The sequence below is a fragment of the Sparus aurata genome, chromosome 8 (genome assembly GCF_900880675.1).
Source record: "Sparus aurata chromosome 8, fSpaAur1.1, whole genome shotgun sequence".
Taxonomy (NCBI): Eukaryota; Metazoa; Chordata; class Actinopteri; order Spariformes; family Sparidae; genus Sparus; species Sparus aurata.
Genome location: NC_044194.1, coordinates 35880655 through 35900268, shown reverse-complemented (window position 1 = coordinate 35900268; position 19614 = coordinate 35880655). Strand labels below are relative to the sequence as shown.

The window sequence follows — 19614 nt, the reverse complement described above, 5'->3', positions numbered from 1 at the left end:
CATAAAAGGACCCACCAGAGGGCGGAGATGGACAACATAAAAGCATTGGAAAGGGAGGTAGAGATAAGAATGAAGCAGTAAAGTGGGGGGGGGGGGGACTGGACTGCAACTGGTCCTCCTCTTTCTCAGCTCCTTCTGCACAGCCTTCAGCATGTTGCCTCTTTTTCTCCTTAAGGAGAGCCTTTATGTCAGGATTAATCCAGGGTTTGCTGTTAGAAAAACACTGTACAGTCCTGGTGGGTACAGTGTTATCCACACAGAAGTTTATATAGTCCGTTATGCAGCCTGTTAAGCTGTCGATGTCCTCCCCATTAGAAACACACTGTTCTTCCCACACAGTTGAGTCAGAGCAGTCCCTCAGAGCCTCTTTAGAATCCTCAGCCCATGCTTTAACTGTGCAGGTTTCTACTGGTTGCCTGTTAACAAGGGGCTTGTACACAGGCAGGAGATGCACCAGGTTGTGGTCAGATCTTCCCAGGGGAGGGAGGGCGGATGAGTTGTATGCCTCCTTGCTGTTGGCATAAAATAAGTCCAGTATTTTTTTGTCTCTGGTGTGGCAGGTGACATATTGAGTGAGTGAATGTGGGCAGAGTGGAGGACAGAGAGGCATGATTGAAGTCCCCAGAGATGAGGAAGAGGAAGAGGGCCTGTGGGTGCTGTGTCTGCAGTGAGCTTGTGACTGAGTGGAGGACGTCACAAGCTGCATCAGCGTTAGCAGAGGGGGGGGTTGTACACAGCGAACACGATCACCTGTGTAAACTCCCTCGGGAGGTAGTGCGGCCTCATGCTAACAGCTAAAAGTTCAATGTCCTTACTGAAGACTTGTTCTTTAACTGTGATGTGCCCAGAGTTACACCATCTGTCATTAACAAACACAGCCAGCCCTCCTCCTTTCCTCTTACCGCTCTATGATCCCTACTGTAAACAATAGGGCTGCGTACAGGCTCCCGGACATAGCAGAGAATGGTGAAAAAAGCAGTAATAAGACCAGAGCAATAAAAGCAACTCTGGTCTCAATACTGCCCAGAGATAGCGCTCCAAAGAGAAGTATATAAAAACAGTTAAAAAGTACAAAAAGAAATATAAAAAGAGGAAAAAGCTCAATATTTAGTGAGAGCTGCTGTAACAGGCTGCCACTCACGGGGCGCCATCTTGTAACCAACTGTACATACACCTTTGAATGTATTCACTCTACTGTCATTTTGTTGCCTTCTTTACAGCCCACAACTCATCGGGAACTCAACAGCCTAATAATAAGAGTGACAGACGCAATAACATGTACAGCTCTTTATTTTGCGACCTATCTGACAGTGAACTGGGCAGAGGCAGACAGTATTATGCACAGCTGTTTGGATGAAAACAATACAACACAGGCTCTTTTGACCACTATATGATGTTTAAAAATGCAACTAATGAACTTGTTAACTATGAGGGCTTACATAGAAACGATAAAAGCACAAATACGATGAAACTGCACAGGCTTTCTTTTTCAAAACACATTATCTACACACTAAGTGCATTTAGGCTTTTCAAACAAAAAGACTCACCCAGCCTTTGTTCTGTTCTCTCTAGTTTACTTCACTCCGAAGTAGTGATTATAACACAGGAGGAAAAGTATTTCAAAATGTGTGTTTGACAGTTGGTTCTTTTTGGAATTTTTTCCAGTAATGGATTACTTTTATGAAAAAACAACTGAATAACAGATTACTTTTTGCAGATACATTAATTCACTATTAACAACAAAAAAGTAATCAGTACTCTAATGAATTACTTTGTAACAAGTTAACCTCAACAGTGCATACAGTAGATGGAACAATGTCTGTCTTTAGCAGTTTATAAGCTTTGGTTTTGTCTTCTGCCTCTATTCCCATCTTATGCTGCTCCTCTCGGGGTCACTCATCCTCGTTTTTTACTGAAATGTCTGTGCAGAGCGGACAGATAGGCTGCTGCCAGCCCGCTGCTCAGTCTGTTGGCTCTACCAAACAAGCCCTGGGAGACACTGCAGCTGTTACAGCCAGTCTTGGTGCTGTGTTTAGCGGGGTAACTACGGCTCACAGTCCACTGCATCAGCTGCATCACTGCAAGAAAAATACAAGCACCACACTCTGACAGCAGACAACCACTGAACATACAGTTAGGAAATAACTGTACACACCACCCTGGGTGACCTGGTAGTCCAATGTACAACCAGAGAGAGGGAGGGAGCTCAGTTGGCCACAATGAATTTTTTGTTTAATCAGATTCCAATAGAGACAATAGTTAGTTATCCAACATCCTATTTCCCAACTGGTTATTAAGTGTGGTGTTACTGGGTTGACTGTGTGATATATGAGGGGTGAATATCATACAAATTTGAACATTTTAATTGGGTAGAGATTTCATTTTATTGCCTTGCAGTTTAATTTACTGCCATTTTTATGAATATATGAAATTGATACAATACAATTTAAAAAAATATATACTTTATTAAGTGCTACATTTCGCTATTAATGCCCTTCCAGCTAGTGTTATCCTCTCCTGGCATGCCTTGTCTCCTCCTAGTGGTGGCTGTATTTTTAAACCCATTAGGAAATTTAAGTTTGAGTTTTGACCAATACTCTTTTCCATAGTATCAATACCAGTACCCGCAATGCTTTCTCGCTCTTTCTCCTCTCTGATGGTGAGTCAAGACACACACCATTGCAGTGTCCCAACAGGCATGCCTTGGCAGGTTTGTGCGGTGATGTGGGAGTATCACTACATGGTCCTTGTGTGAGATGTGTTGGGAACCCTTGCTGGTTATAGGGTGACCAGATCCCAATAAGCCAAATGTGGGACAAATGGTATGTTTGTGTGGGACAATGTGGGACATGTCCCCAATGTATGGACATAGACAATATATCAACATTTTAGACTATCTATCTTAATCTTAATCTAAATTAAACATTTATATTGTGCCTGGTAGCTCATAACATATATGCTTTACCTTCTGATTGATTTAAATATTTTACAATAGACTATACAGGTTACAGGTAAGAGCTTTATTTACCATGTAAAGGACTTAACAATTATTATATTTTAAGCAGCCCTGTTTATATTTTGTCTAACAGATGTGAACACATGGTATGGTTGTGCCTTCCAAACACCATACCTTTAGTAATTCAGACTTTTCTAACAGACCTATATATTGAAATAAAATAATATACTTAATCAAAGCAAGATTGTGATTGGGAGTGCTGCACAGTGTGGTAAATGCTTATTATTTCAACTGATGTTACCTTATCTGTCTGGTAGTCATCTTTAGGTTTCAGGAGGAATGTTTCCATAGATTGGCTCATACCTTTTTGAGCCACAAGTTTCTTATGAGACTGGCAGGATGTTGCTTCAGGTTGTACTCCCCTCTGTGTGAAATTGAGAAATAACTCTGGCAGAGTTCACTAAAAACTTGGTGAGAATCATCTTCCACTGGCTTCACCCAGTTGTAAAGAGTCGCCCAGTCTCTGTTGTGGCTGCATTATCGCTTTTTTGTGGTATTTTCCATTATATTCTGCATCCGATTCAATCTCAGTTTTCCTCATTGCAAGGACGGGACAGCAGAGACAGTGACAGGTTACTGACTGTGCAGTTTGATTGACAGCTGCTGACACAGACCAGTGATGACAGCTGTCCCTCCTTTCTTCACAGCCATTGGAAAAATGACACATTTTAGTAGAAGCATCTGTCCCGCAGTGGTTTTGACTTTGAAAACTAGAGCCAATTACAATGCATGACAGATGTGTGCACAAGGGGGGGCAGAGGGGCAGTCGCCCCCCGAGAGCCAAAATGCGTGCTATAGTGCCCTCTTGGGTGACAAAAGACATCATCTCAATATGTGGGATGCGGGATAAGTGATTAAAATGCTGTCCCTTCCTGACATCTGGTCATCTGGACATCTGGTTACCCTAGCTAGTCAGTTTGCAGAAAGGCGAAGCTGCCATGTTGTTATGCTACTATCATACTGGTCCTACAAGTGATTGGTTGTCCTCATTGACAGATTAAAAATAACAGTAAACAACCAGGATTAGATAGATCATTACTGTTTTAAAGTGGGTCACAAGGCCAAGGTGAAAGTGTAACTTAATGCTACACAAAGAAATGTCCATTGTGTTCCCTCTCAGTATTTATCCTCACATGACACATTACGTTACACTCCACTGTGGCTTTAGTCACAGACTGACTGCCAGCTCATGAAAATGAAAGCAAAAACCTGCATTTTTCGCTGCACTGCCAGATCCAATGTGAATCCAGCCTAACTGTTAACCCACACAAGCCCTGATAATGTCTGTTACTGGCCGTGTTTGAGCTGGAGTAACACACCAAGCTCTTCACTTATTTTCCGGATCCGCTTTTCGCTGTGACGGTCTCTCCAGGTATTAGGTGGAGCAAGCGGCCCGAAGACACTGCAGCTGTCACAGGCCAGCATTGTGTTTATTGTACAACTCACAATCTGCTGCATCAGCTCAGCTGCTAGCTGACTGCGAGCAACCGTGAGAAAAACACATCAACCCATAAACACATACAGACAGCTACTGAACATACAATTAGGAAATAATAAAGTGTCTGTTACACTGACAGAGATTTTGGTGGCCCTGGTCGTCTGCTGGACATCAAGAGGGAGGGAGGTCGGTAGGACCAGCTGCCAAGTGTCTGTTCTTGGCTGTCCTCCTGTGACACAATCCCCCTAGGTGCCTTAATAGATAAGCTGTTCAACCAGAGAGAGGGAGGGATTGCTACTGGCTGCTGTATTGTTTTGCAATGGCTACCTTTTACAAATGCTTAAGTCATGGCCGACTATTTTTAACTTACTATAGAAGGAAAGCAAAAGAGTCAAAAGAGATCGTAAACAAAATTGTACACATAACTTTTAGTATCAAAGAAGAATGTTCAAGTCATCCTTGTCTTTTCTTTTTATTTAATATTGTGATAAATGTCGTACCTTAAACTATATAAAGTAATGATATTTTACCAAGTGTTTTTGGTATCGTTACATCGCTCGTAATGATACATTTTGTTACTACTTGGGTAAGGAGTTTGCTCCACCACTGAGGCGCGAGAACAGAGAAGAGCTGTGACTTTGCTGAGCGACCTTTGTTGGCTCTCAGTGATTTTGGTACCACCTAGCCAGCTGATGTGAAGTGCTCGCGCTGGGGTGTTAGGTCTGACCAGTGTTTGGAGGTCTTTGCAGCTCAGTTGATTGCCTTGAAGGCCAGCATCATCCTCTTGAATTGGATGCGGGCTGCAAAAGGAAGCCAGTGGAGGTCACGGTGTAGGACAGGGATGGGCAACTTTAATGAGAGAGGGCCACAAAAATGTTATCCTCACTACCTGAGGGCCAGATTTTAATGGTGCACTTCCACCAGTAGGATACTGTATCCCCATCATTCAATCAGCCAATTTAACACAGAGACAAAACATTCACATTCATGAGTAACATATAATTATTTCAGTGTAATGACATCTCAAAAATCATCATTCAATAAAAATAACACAGGCACAAAGTGCAACAGTAATAACAAAAGCCAATATTCATGTTTGATGTGCATTTCTACTCTCTGCCCTCCCATTCAGTGACATCTTTCATATTTATGGCGTGATATTTGTGCCACATTTGTGAAGAAGCAATGGGAGATTTTGAGCACAGAAAAATATATTTTGCTCACACATAAATTATATTTTGAAGATGATTTTTTGATTTGCGGAAACAGAAATATATTCTGTACTCAATAAATGTGTTTGCATGTTTGCTTTTATGCATTTTAAGATGCAATAATAACCTCTGCGCTCTCACAAACTCTTGCTTGCTGTGCTGCAGACCACTCACTCTTGCTCTCAATCTCTCCTTCTGTGCTCTCAACTTCGCCTGCACACTGGCTCAAGCTAGCACTGCGTTAACAAACAGCTAATCACAGCCTCTCCACGGATAACACCGGAGCGCACTACACGGATGCTGGATTACTGTCCATCAGGAACATCTAGGTTCTTTTGCAGAAAAAGAAGCTGATCTACGTGTTCTGGACTGAGATTGCTTTGCTGTGCTTTCACAATATGTCCAGTGGTGGAGAATTCTCTTACAGCTGCAACACTAGTACCAGGGTTGCATAGGTAGTGTTTAGCTAATTTGGCTAGTAGTGGGAAAGCTGTCACATGGTTCCTCCACCAATGAAGGGGGTCTTCTGAGAGAGACAGTGGATCAGCCTCCAGGTACTTATGCAGCTCCTCCTCAGCTCTGGTGCTGGCAGATTTAGGTGCAACTCTCACCTCAGTAAACGTCTTGCCCAACAGATTAAACAGCGCAGATGATTTTTTAGGAGCAGGGCCTTCTTCTGGATCTGACTCTGGATCCTTCTCAGGATTGTCCTCAGCCTCGCCTGGTGTCACCTCTTTCTGCAGAAAAAGTCAGCAGTCATATTAATTTTCTTACCGTTTTTATCCTTCATATACAGTTTTTAGCCATTTTGTTATTGCGCTGTATTTTCATTGTGATCTGCTAAGGGACTAGATGTAAATTAACTTGAAGATGCAATCTGGTGTGGTGCATCAAATGGTAACATTTATGTTTGAGCTGTACAATGTCCCTTTTTAAATAAAATGAAATTAAAATGAAATCTATATGCACCTTCATACTTTAGTGACATGTTGTAACAGTGTATTATAAGTTAAACAATATGATGCTACTATATACTTTTTTTAATGTGTCTTTTAAAGAATGGACTAATTACCTGAAGTGCTGCAGCCTCTGCAGTCACTTTGGCATGGATGTCCAGCTGTTCATCTTTTGCAAGAAAAGGCAGTGCTTTAAACCTGGGGTCGAGTGTAGAGGCTGTGTAAAGAATGGTCTTGTTCTGCACACTCGTGTATCACTTTGCCAGGTCGTCATGGATGGCCAGTTTGATTTCTCGGACGATTGGTGTGTCACCCGCGAAGCTTGCGTCCGTGTCCTGGAGCAGCTGTGCGTGCAATGGAGCGATCACTGACAGTGTGGGTGTGGAGTCCTCCGACATGTTGCTGGTTGCATCTTTCATAGGCTTGAGTGCTATAGCTACTTCCTCAGCATTTGAGATGTCCGTTTCGCTCAGTGTGCAGATGTCACCTGAGCTACCACATCTCCTCGGTGACAGAGTGAAACAACTCATTCATATTCACAGCCATGTGGCTTTCATGCATCACCCTCGTTTGTAAAACACGAGACTCAAACTGCCAGGCATCCGTGATGTTATGAGCGGTGAATGTAACGAAAGCCTGGGTCGCTCTGGATGTCCAGGCATCACAGGTCAGAGCTAATCTGGTTGCGTTGGGCAGGGCTTCCGCGACTTTTGCCTTTGTTTCATTGTAAAGCTCAGGTACTGCTTTCTCTGTAAAAAGCTGACTTGATGGTATGACATACTTTGGCTCAATGGTCTTGATCATGAATCTAAAGCCTGCGTTCTTGACTACGCTGTAGGGACGCAGGTCCTTCGACATAAAACAGGCAATGGATTTAGTTAGTTTAGTTATTTTTTTGGCCCGTTCAGAGTTGGCTAGGAGTTTGTTGACAAATTGGTGTAGTGTACGTTGGCTGGCTGCTGGAGGTGGCTGTTGTTCCGCTGTCGCTCCTTTTAACTCTGGGTGGTGACGTGCGATGTGTGCCCGGGAATTTGTAGTGTTTCCAAAGTACTTCACTTTTGTTTTGCAAACCTTGCATGCTAAATGACTCCTGTCGAGCTGCTATGTCCCAGGGAGATAATAAAACCCAAAATGAGTCCAAACTCCTGCCTTCATTGAAGATGGGACTGGCTGAATTTGTTGCTCCTCCATAGTTCCTGCCCCTCTTCACAGTAGAGTTGTGCGCGCAGAGAGACGGGGGAACGTTAATAAAAAAATCGATTTTTGAAGTTTAAGAACCGATTCAGAATTGTGTATGATTAGAATCGCGATTCTTATGTGAATCGATTTTTTCCCCCACCCCTAGGACTCAGTCACTGGGACGAGGGCTGTCACGGTGGATTAGAGTTCTCAGTCTTAAAATTACAACCCAACCCGGCCCGTGGGTCTTTAAACCCGAACCCGACGCAGCCCGACACACCAGCATGAATTGTCTGCCCAAACCCCAACCGAACCCGACCCCCCGCACACCTGCATTGTTTTCCTTATACACTTGTTATCGTAACTTTACGCAGCAGCGTCAGGTCTGCGTCTGCCCCTCCCCATGAAGCAGGCAGCCAGACTTACTCTTCACCACACGTGAACAGCGATGATTCACAACAAACAATAGGCTATATAATTTACAACCTGCAAGAAATATGTTTTATGAAATGTGTTTTATAAAAAAGGAAGCCCGAGGCCTGACCTGACCCGGTTCATTTACGTATTTTTTCCGAACCCGTTGCGAACTCTACGGTGGATTGAGCAGTTCTGAAGTCTGACTGATTAGAGTCAAGGAGGTTGTGTTGTGAAAGATAGGAGGACAGTTGGTTGTAGTCCGTTTCCAAGACATATGAAATACTGCCTGCAAATATGAGCACACTTGTCATTTTATGTAAGCTATGTGAATGAAAATGCTGGAGGATAGTTTCATCACAACCTGTCGCTTACTTTCGTTGGCACCTTTATGTGAATATGAATTTTATGTTAGCACCAAATGATTTATTAAGAGCTAGTTATATAAAATCAATTCCGGAATTTCAGAATTGATTTGTCAGAAAGACATTTTATGGGGACCTTTTGTGAGTTGGGAAGTCATTGCCAAGATGTCGGCATTTTGTTGTCATGTTTTCCCATTGGCAAATGCTGACATCTCTGCGAGGTCTTCCCAATCAGCTCCCCATACTATGTCTTTCCTATGATTTTAGTAACTTGCACCAATGGCTGCAAGACGTATGTGTGTGAAGGGGTGTTGCTAAAAGTAGCCGCTATTAGTTAGTCATCTCCAGTGGTGTAGTGGTCCCTGGAGAAGTGGGTATACTCTCAATTTTTGCCCTTTTTTAACACAGCTAGGAAAAACGCCCTGTTTTAGAAACAGTGACATGTAAGACTACTCAATTTAGTTTACCCAAAACTCCATAAGTAGTATTTGCTCATTGTCACATAATCTCTGCTGCTTGATCTCAGGGAGGAAGGATTATGAAATTACTAAACCAATAGTGGCCCACAGACTAGTGAGAGACAACTAGGCATTTTGTGTGAACTATTCCTTATTCCCTTAGCTCTCCTTTGTCCTGACTCCCGGACTTCCCTTCCTCATAAACATCCTACATAAAGAACTCAATGTTAATAATCCTGAACATGGAAGTGTTGAAATATTTGATGTAAACTTAGAACCAACTTCTACAGCCTTGATTTTGATTAGGAAACATTCCTTTCTTTTGTTGTTCTTTTATCTGCTTTTTATTAATTATTTTACATATATTTTGTTGTTCTAATCTGTTTTCACTAATCTTTCATCCTAGCCTTTACTGTACTTTATATTATTTCATTCCTCTTATTATTTAAGATTTTAATAGTTTTATTGCATTTCATCATCTTCATTTCTATTCTTTTCTAGTTTCTGAGAGCAGTAACAGGGATGAGTTGATGTAGGAGATTTTCTTCATTGAAAAGAAGGTTTTAAGCTCCAACAAATAGCTTTAAGTTACATAAATGAACACCTACATGGCATTAATGCAAGAATATGAATGTACTATTATAAACTTGAATTAGTGCATTAGATTGAATGCTAGCTTTCTGTTTCCATCCTGTCACATAACTCCACTTACATGACAACTTGACTTGAAAAAGAAGTCAATCTTCTGCTGCCTCTTACCTTTTGGCATTCCTCACAAAAAGAATAATGATAATGTTGAATAATGTCAAAATCAGTGGGTGTCTTTAGAAAACTGTCATTACCAAACTACCATTAACTTTACCTGGCTTGCATTCACTTTGTTTGCCACCTGGCTTGCTTAATATTAGCTGACATGCTACAAAGCAAGACATAGTTTATTTATTTACAGACAAGATTCTACGTTATTAACTAGTTAAATAGCTGTTTCGTATACTGCATGAAAAGTGGGATTTTTATCAGTAAGCGGCACTGTAGATTGTTGTGGAAGTTCAGGTTTACGAGTGCACACAGCACTTTGCAGGCAACAGTGAAAACTGCCGTGAATTGTCGGAAATTGACGTGGGCCTTGCTTGGCAGTTGTCCCCCCATGACCCCCCTCCCCCTGATTCTATGGGAGGCTTTAACATGTAAATGAAAATGCTGTGAGCTATACAAATGCAAATCAGGGTAGCAAGGGGAGTTTTACCCCAGGTGACCTTTTTCTAAAAGGTATTAACTAAATTTTAGGAAAATCTCTGATATAAATAGATCAGGCTCAGTATAGCCTGATTATAGACCCTTACATTTGAGCTTGAATTGATTTCTTTAATGAAAGTATGCTAGATTAATTACTGTGTATGTCATTAGCTATGTAAAGCTAAGTTATGTAAAAAAGGTACACAAAATTATTTATTTATTTTTTCTCTAAAGTTAACAAGTTATGTTTTTGTGTATATGTACATACATACATTTATAAGGACCCAGGGTGACCAATAGTGACAGATCACAAGTGAATTTTCTTGTTTAAAAGTAGTGGTTTCATCCAATACTGACTGAAAACATTCAAGCCAGGCCACACATCCTCTGGCCAGGTGTGGTTTCGCTGTCATTCATATGCTAATTGGAGCCATTCGCACCTCCGCGATCTCCACATACGTCGTTTCCGTCAATATGTGGCACAGACGAACGCGACGTTCACAGGCTGTAAATTGTCGTTAACTGCCGAAAATTAGGAAGATTTCCGAGCATTTACGGGGACGAAAATTCCACTTTTCATGTCTAATGGCTGTGATTGGCTTGATGGCTTGTCAATCAATCTAACTTGACCAATGGGTTTTCATGTATACTCACCGTACTGATGTGCGCTCCATTTCAGTACGCTGGTACACCGTGAGGGCGGGCAAACGGTTTAATACCACAGCAATAAGTGGGGGGGATGTAATCACCTCGTTGTTCACCGGTGTGGCTATTGCGTGCGCATCAGGGGGGATTTAGAAGTGGATATATGCAATGCTGACTGACAATTATGTGGGTATACGCCGTATACCCGCGTATACCCTGGACTACACCACTGGTCATCTCTGTTAACTGTTCAGCTTAGTTAGCAGTCCTATTTGCTGACTCATCCCTGGGGCACCAGGAGCCAAGCCCAGCAATCTCACCTCCATTGTGTATTTTCTGTCTTCTGCCTGTCTTCTCAGGCAGAAGCAGTTTTGATTTATTTTGTTCCATTACCACCGTGCTTACTGTAGCCCCTTTTAGATAGAAAAGGCGGCACATTTGCTGCAAGATAAAGGCGGCAATGTGCCGCCCCGTCTTTCCAAAAGGGAGGTGTAATATTCCTCCTTTTCCAAAAGCCGCCACTCGGGTAGGTGTAAACATGTGACGTGATGTGATGCACGAGGTTGGGCAGTGAACAGTGACAACGAATTTGTCTTCAAAATAAGAGCTTTACATTGCACCACATTGGAGTTTAAAACTGGGTTCTTAGCGGGGGGCTTTTAATTTGAAAGTAGCGACCATTCGTAGCTTGCCGCTACAACAACAAGCTAACACAACCAAACAGCTACAGAGACCGAGGAGACGCTAGCATCTACTGATCTCAGCGGCTGTCCAGTTGTTCGCCTTAATGTCCGCGGGTGAAGTCATGAACTGACGGCTGTGATCAGCTGTTTCCTGGTTTTAAAACTCCCCAGCTGTGGATCGCACAACAGTGCATGTCATCGACAGCTCCGCCCATCTCACGCAATTGCTGGCACATCGATGTCTCTGATTTATATAGCAATGGAGGCGGTAATAAGTGTACCTTCCGAGGTGTCAAATTGGTGGACCAAAAAAGACCCCCAATTTACCGCCATCTGTCTAAATCCGCAAAAAGGACGGCCATTTGGCGGCTTATTGCCCAGTATAAAAAAACGGCAGATGGCGGACTGCTAGCTACACTGCGGTGTAATGCACAATCAGAGCGATTGGTTACTGCAAATGGCAGTCAATATCCACGACAAGTCCTCACCCCCCATAGCTGCCTGAGGAAACACGTAAATATGGCAAAGCAATTAGCAATCCACAAGTAGTTTCATAGGAATGTGTATGGAAGGATTACCCGGGAGGCATCTTTCTTCAGTAGTGTATTTCAGTGAATGGCCCCCATCTCAGTTTGCACTGAATGAGTTGAAAGTTGGCTCTGGCCCAGTACACGTAACCAACTCTCGAAGACCAGTCGGCTATGAGGCTGGCTAACTGAACATGACTAAAATAATAAAACAGTATAAGCAGATGATTAAACTGAGATGTGTTGCTAAAACTGGCTTAACAGCAAAACCATTGTTTTCCTATGGTGTGGTGTACCTGGTGTGTACTCTTGCATACATTGTGTTTTTGAAACATTTTTTTAGAATTTGAAATATTCTTAACTTTTCTGTGCAAGGCATATGGACATGCCCTGCTATTCCCCCAATCTTGCTAGACGGCACTTACAGGCACTTACCTTTTTACCACTGTTATTCACCAGGCCCTCCAAACCTGCCATTTGGAATTTGGCATGTACGTAGCATCAAGTTGGCTAGTGAGAGTTTATGAGGAGCTGTTTTATGGACGTGTGGGAAAAGAAGGCTAAAGGTGTTGTGTTCAAGTGGGTTTGGCTGTACTAGCCACCATTTCAATTTACAGGAAGACATTTAATAAACTGTACTAAGTGTATGTGTGGAATGTCAAAGATGTGGACTATGGTAAAGCAACTATATAGCAAAACTTCCCTTATCATATATACTAGTGCAGTGCCCGTGAGAAAAGTGTATTCCTATAAAAAAGTGGGAGGTTAAGGAGCTTTTTCATGGATGGCCAAATGAGGCTGTGTTTGAAGGTGGGACGTCAGGGATATTTAGGTTTGTTGTGAAATCCGATATTCCAGGGTATAATTAGCTGTTTTTGACTATTTTTGATTTTGCCATTATATTTCATCTTAAAAGCTATTTACTTGGTGTCATTATTTTCAGCACAACCTCACATGTGTGACTGTACAGTTATTTTTTTATTTTGACATACTGTATTAACACAATGGACCTAAAATCACAAAAAAAAACATGAAATCCGAGTAGAAAAAGTTAGATTTTTTTAACCACAAATATGTTTAACAAACCATTTTTTTTTTTTACTTATAATGCAAATATAAATTGTTGTTTATCTAAATGTGTGCATACATTTAAAAACTTTACAAAGTTATATGTAACTATTTACATTCAAATGCAGGCAATGCTCAGGTCTGCCTGAGCTCCTTCCAGCTGAATGAAGAGCTGCACTGCCTGCTCCACATTCAGCTTCTCCTCATTATTCTGACTCATTAAACAAAAAAACGACTCCACTACTCACTAAACACACTACACCAAACACTACATAACACACTAACTACACACTCCAAACACGCTAAATGTCACAAATCTCTCAACTCTCACACACACCGACCGTCGTTGCCTGTCAATCATCCGCCTAGGTCCCTCCCACAACTTCCTGTTCCTCAACAACCAAACCTGCTGCTTGGACACTTTCGTGACAAAAGCCCGTTTTTACCGTTTCTTCCTGCAGCAGACACAAAGCAAACGTGACGGCAATGTTCGCAATGTTCCCTGGTTTTGGATGTGCCGATTCTTCCGGTCCGTCGCTTCGGGAGGTGGGCCGTATAGCTAGCGGCTAGCGGCTAGCGGCTAGATAGCGGCTAGCTACACACGAACATCCACAGATTCCGATTCCACTTTGTTGTCTGCGCGTCTCCGGATCTCCTCAGACCCGAACAGACTTGGTCCGGACTCGTTTAATCTCATTAATCCACAACAGTCAGTTTAGATGCACAGAACAGAACAGAACGGGACCGAACCGCCGGCAAAATCCCGGTCCAGCTCGTGCCGCTGCAGGTATAAATCTGCTTGTTTCTTAAGGTGGGGGGTCGCGGTGGGCTCTGCAGTGATTGGCTCTGGTGCGCGCGTGGCCACAATGTGCAGTGATTGGCTCTGGTGCGCACGTGACTGTAGTGGCTCCGGTGGACAATGCTCGTGGAATTTGTAAAGCATTTATGAAATAATTTATTAACGGTATCATTGCAGTCCAAACAAATGCGAAACAGCACACCCCTGAACCACGCAGCAGCCATGTTGAAACTCTCAGGTCTGTCTGATCCTGATCCGCAGAGATATTTGAGGAATACACACACACACACACACACACACACACACACACACACACACACACACAGACAGACAAAGGTTATTTGCTTTTATAGAGAGATAACTCATAATCACTGAATCAAGGACTGAGGCAACAGTGATTGTGATGTCATTTTCTTATTTGTAATTTTGGAAAATACTTTCATTATTAAATCATGTAATACAACACCTTATAGTAATACTCATTTGACAAAACATGATTCATGATTCATTAAAACACAAATGTCTTTTTCATGTTGCACTATAGTTCAGGAAATGTACATTGATAATTGATAAATAACTGATAAGTTATGAACACAAAATAAAAAGTAGCAAGATTATTTGTTATAGTTGAATTAAAGTTTCTGATAATGCCTCAAAAGGGACAACACTGTTACCTATTTTTGTTTGTGAGACACAGTTGTTATGGTCAATTTAGGGGGTGCTTCTTTTGTGTAAATGAAGTGTACTATCTAATTAATCTGTATTGATGGATATACAGTATATGATGTAAATAATGAATGTGTGATTTTACACTTTCATCAGGGGCAAAATAATTTTGCTGGCTGCCATTCCCCTATTCACAGCTGCTTTAAAGGATTTTTAATTAACTATTTCTCTATTTTCTCTCTATAGGTGACAAAGATGTTGGCAGTAGTGGTGATCCTATTCGCTCTGCTATGGATGCCTTACCGGACTTTAGTTTTAATCAATTCTTTTGTGTCCACACCATATCAGAATGTTTGGTTTCTCCTGTTTTGTCGTACATGCATTTATGCCAACAGTGCTATAAACCCTGTTATATACAATGCCATGTCTCAGAAGTTTCGCTCGGCATTTCGAGGGCTTTACCGTTGCAAGCGGCCTGAGGGAAATCAGAGAACATTGTCGATGATCCAAACTGGCTTCACCACTGTCCGAGGACAGAGAACCTACCAGGCCAATAGCAATGGAATGAATGATAAAGCAAGGAGAGCCATCCAGCATACAACCACTGATATGACTACAAAGCAGACTGGAAGTGGCCATCAGGAGACAACAACACTCAATGGAAAAACAGCAGACCATCCCATCAACCTCAGCCCAGCTACTTTTAACTTTGGTGTATGTCCAACTGGTGATGAGAACTTTGGTGATGATTTGCTTTCATCAACTAATATCACAGTTGATTCTGCAGACAGACATACAGCAAATGATAAGCATGTAAACATGTAAACATTTGCATATCACTAAATTTCAGACGATCTATACATTTGTAAATACCACTGCAATCCAATGAAAAAATTCAACAATTGAGCTGTTTCCATCTGGTGATAAAAAGGCTCTAAATCAGTGGTGTCCAAGCAAGAACACACCTGAATCAGGTGTGTTCTTGCTTGGTTGGAATGAAAACCTGCAGCCACACGGCCCTTTACTGGATCAGTTTGACACCACTGCTCTAAATTACTCATGGTCAGGATCTGCTTTAGATAATGAAGAGAGTAAAGAAATCTTTGACATGCATTTATATCATGATTGGTAGATTTGCCTTGACCACTGAGGTCACATGCAAAAAGAAAAAGATGATTTGCAAATGGTATAATTCGCACTGTGGTATGGAAACATTATGTCTTTGCCCACAAAATCTTTTCAACGTGATATGTCAAATGTGAAGTCGTATATGAATTAGAGTTTGTTCAAGGCAACAGAAGCCAAGAGGGCTATGCTGCGATGATCGTACAGCCTGCAGCAGTTAGCACAGAAGCCTAGGGCATGGGCTCTGGTGCAGCCAATATGGGTGCAGATCTTGGTGAACTTTGAAGGCAGAAAGGAGAAGGCTGCTGTGTGAACAGCAGTTAAAACTGGGTCATTCAGTCCTAAAACTGACATTTAATAGAATTAAACATTTAATTTAACGCTTCTATTATTCTACATTTTTCCTCTTCAAAAACACACAATGGACTTGTTCTTATAATGAACCAAGATCATGCATTCCTAGAATTGTTTTACCCAGTGAAATAATAAACATTAATTATTATGAAAACAAATAATGAATAATTTGCATAATGATGCATTTTAAATAATCTGTCCAAGTCACCATCTCCACTGACTGGTACAGAAACAAGTGACACACTCTTGTGTATAAAAACAGAAAGAAAATATAAAAAGAAATAATGTTTTTCACATATGCAGTACTGATTAAAACACTGATTCTCTGACTGTGCTTATGTTTCTAATGTGTTATGATCCTCCACCCAACTATGACTAAGTAAATTTAATACATTATGAAAGGCATAGACACAAAAGCTTTTAAAGAATCTACTAATTTTGTACAATAGCAAATACAGACTCAAACATGAGCAAAAGATTAATGCGCTTCTGTTTAGAAGATGTCAAGCACATAGTGATTGGAGAAAAAGGAATGACAACTTCTTTCCTTGATCCAAGTTACTTAGTATGCAAAATGTAAGAGGGACATAACTGGATCTCTGAGTGAAGAGACTATCTCTCCATACAGCTACATATTCCATATGAATGGTGACTCTGTAAGACACCTTGTGAAGATCGAAAGCAGTTTCAGAGTCCCAAACCGATTATGGATGCTCTCTATGGATGGGTGAATGTTAACACTCAGGAGCCACTGAGCAGATCTCTTCCAGAGATGCTCCTTTCCACAGCAACCAGGAGGTCGCAACTCTGCGGGTGGATAGGACCCTTACTTAAAGGCAACACTGGCAATCCTGCCCCACTTGTATGCCTGCTGGATCATATCCCTGATCCATTGGTACAGTCTGCCCTTTGACAACATCTACCCAGACACTTGTGCATGAAGAACACCAAGAGTTGGTCTGGGGTCCGTTTCACAAAGCAGGTTTAGTGAAAACTCTGAGTCTGTTAACCCTGAAATGAGGGAAACTCTGAGTTTTCCGTTTCACAAAGGGAGGTAACTCGAACCAGAGAAAGAGGGGTAACTCCAGCCTGTTTCACAGAGAGAGGATACTTAAGCTCTCGGTCAGTTACCATGGTAACATACTCTATGAACCTAAGCTGGTCGGGACCAGGTTTTTCTCAACAAACCTCAAGTTTCTCTCTGTCTCCGCCCTCTTTCAGCCACACACCGTATTTGATTTCCTCATTCATTCAGTCAGCAGGCGAGTTTTGGCGTAGTATAGTTCTGCCGTCTGTAGTCTCAGTCAGTAGGCCTTCATTAGAAATTATATTAGGTGGCGACTATTTTCACATAGCATGTCCTGTTGATAATGATCCCGTGGATGAAGATGCAGCATTACTGCGCAGAGAATTAAATATTCGTCGGGAGATGATTATCAGATGTTCTTGCATTTCCAGACAATTATCTTTTTGAGCGGTACCGTTTCACGTCACAGTCCATCATTTACATACACAACCTGATCCGTCCTTACATTTCCAACATTACCAACCGAAGTCATGCTCTCACATCCCAGCAGATATTGTGTGCTGCGCTGCGTTTTTTTGCAAATGGGAGTTTTTTATACAACGTGGGAGATGCAGAGCACTTGAGCAAGGCAACTGTATACAGAGCGGTCAGAAAAGTGTGCCTCGCCCTGAAACGGCTACTACCCATCTTTATCATTTTCAGCTCCTCTGCCTCTGTTAGAGGTGGCGGTGCTGGGCCACCATCCGTTTTACGGGCATCTGCTTTCTTTCTGTTGGCTGAGTAGAAGTCTGTGTAAGTTTAAATAGGCTTAATTATTTAACAGAACATGATATAGATGAGAAGACATTTATGTGTGTGAAAACAGCATTATGTTGGGGATAAAACAACTGTACAGTCAAACAGCCACTTAATATTTACTTTACATTTATGTAAAACATGATCATAATGAGGTACCCCCATGAGATTATGCCGAGGTCGAATGTTTTTATGTTTCATCTTGAGTTGCTGCCAAGTGCGCTTCTCCCCCGCGGGATTGCACCTAAATTAAATAAATTAATAGGCTACCACTCAAGCAGTTTCCCCCTGTAATATTATTGTGATTGCAAAGGACTACATTTAAACTTACGCATTGACCCGAGCACCAATGTTCTCCCACACCGTCTCCCTCTCTTTTGCTGCTGCAGCGGTGTTACACTTCCTTCTAAAAACGTGCTCAAACTCACCGTATGAGCTCATTAATATTTCCAATTCCAGTGGGGTGAAAAACGTAGCCCTCCTCTTCCCTGTTGCCATGGTGACTTGTCGAATCGAAGGCTCCATTGATGCTGTCTTTTTATACTTGTGGTGCACGTGCTTAACTCCAGGTTAAACTACTCCGAGTTGATCAAACTAACTCAAATCTGCTGTTCTGGAACTGAAAACTCAGAGTTTCCTATCTCAGAGTAGATCAACTCAGAGTTCAGGGTTAGACTCAGAGTTTGTTGAACCTGCTTCGTGAAACGGACCCCTGGTCAAAATCTGCAAATCTGAAAGAACCTTGGGGAGAAAGGCTGGGTTGAGGCGCAGCACTTTTCCCCATCCTCTGGCCTTAACAGGAATAGGCCCTCATGGACTGATAGGGCATGCATCTCTCCTACTCCTTTTTTAGGGAGAAAAATGTTATGGTTTCATGGTTATTCTTACCCTTTGGTAAGGCATAAATTGTGGTACTGCCAGATACCAGAATACAGTAATCGGTCCCCAGATGTGTTCTTCCCCACAAAGGTAGGGTTGATGGGAAGTTTGTTTGGTTGGTTGCAAAACACAGCGTCACTACAAGGGGCCACTAAATCCTACACACTGGTTCTTTTTCGGGTGTGAAAAACATGGAGACAAACAGTGCGTTTTACATGACACTCAAGAAAACTGAATTATTGGGTTAGTCCGAATATGATCGGATTTTTAAGATGCATGCATGCACCTTAGTCTGACTAAAATTGGACCGGATCAGCAATAGCTCAGTCGTGGGGACTTGGCTAGGGGACTTGAAGGTCACCGGTTCAAGTCCCACCCGGACCAAAAAAAAAGAATGATGTGGACTGGCAGTTGGAGAGTGCTGGTTCACATCCTGGGCATTGCCGAGGTGCCCTTGAGCAAGGCACCGACCCCGACACTGCTCATTGGGCGCTGTGGCATGTGTGGCTGCCCCTTCGCTCATCTCCTCTACACTGCATGTGTGTGTGCACCTGTGTGTAATGTGAGTGGAAAAAAGAATTTCCCAATTTGGGATTAAAATAGTATATTAAAAAAAGAAAAAAAAAAGTACAAAGATGTAGCTTCGTCTCGCTCTTCGTACGCCATCTTTCTCGAATGCAGAGACAGCTGGTGGTGTAAAGAGGTCAGCCGGAGGTGGTTCTGTTACCACTAGTTGAAATGGGCACAGCGCTACCTATTGTACTGGGGTATGA

The 19614-nt window shown here is 42.1% G+C and overlaps 1 protein-coding gene across 1 annotated transcript in view; it reads left to right on the top strand.

The window, feature by feature from the left end:
* trhr2 (thyrotropin releasing hormone receptor 2) overlaps positions 1-17208 on the top strand; it is a 99399-nt gene extending 82191 nt beyond the window's left edge. The window contains exon 6 of the mRNA XM_030426939.1: positions 14908-17208. Coding sequence (XP_030282799.1) covers positions 14908-15486 — 579 coding nt within the window. The 3' untranslated portion in view covers positions 15487-17208. The remainder of the gene's footprint in view (positions 1-14907) is intronic.
* The last annotated feature ends 2406 nt before the right edge of the window (positions 17209-19614 follow it).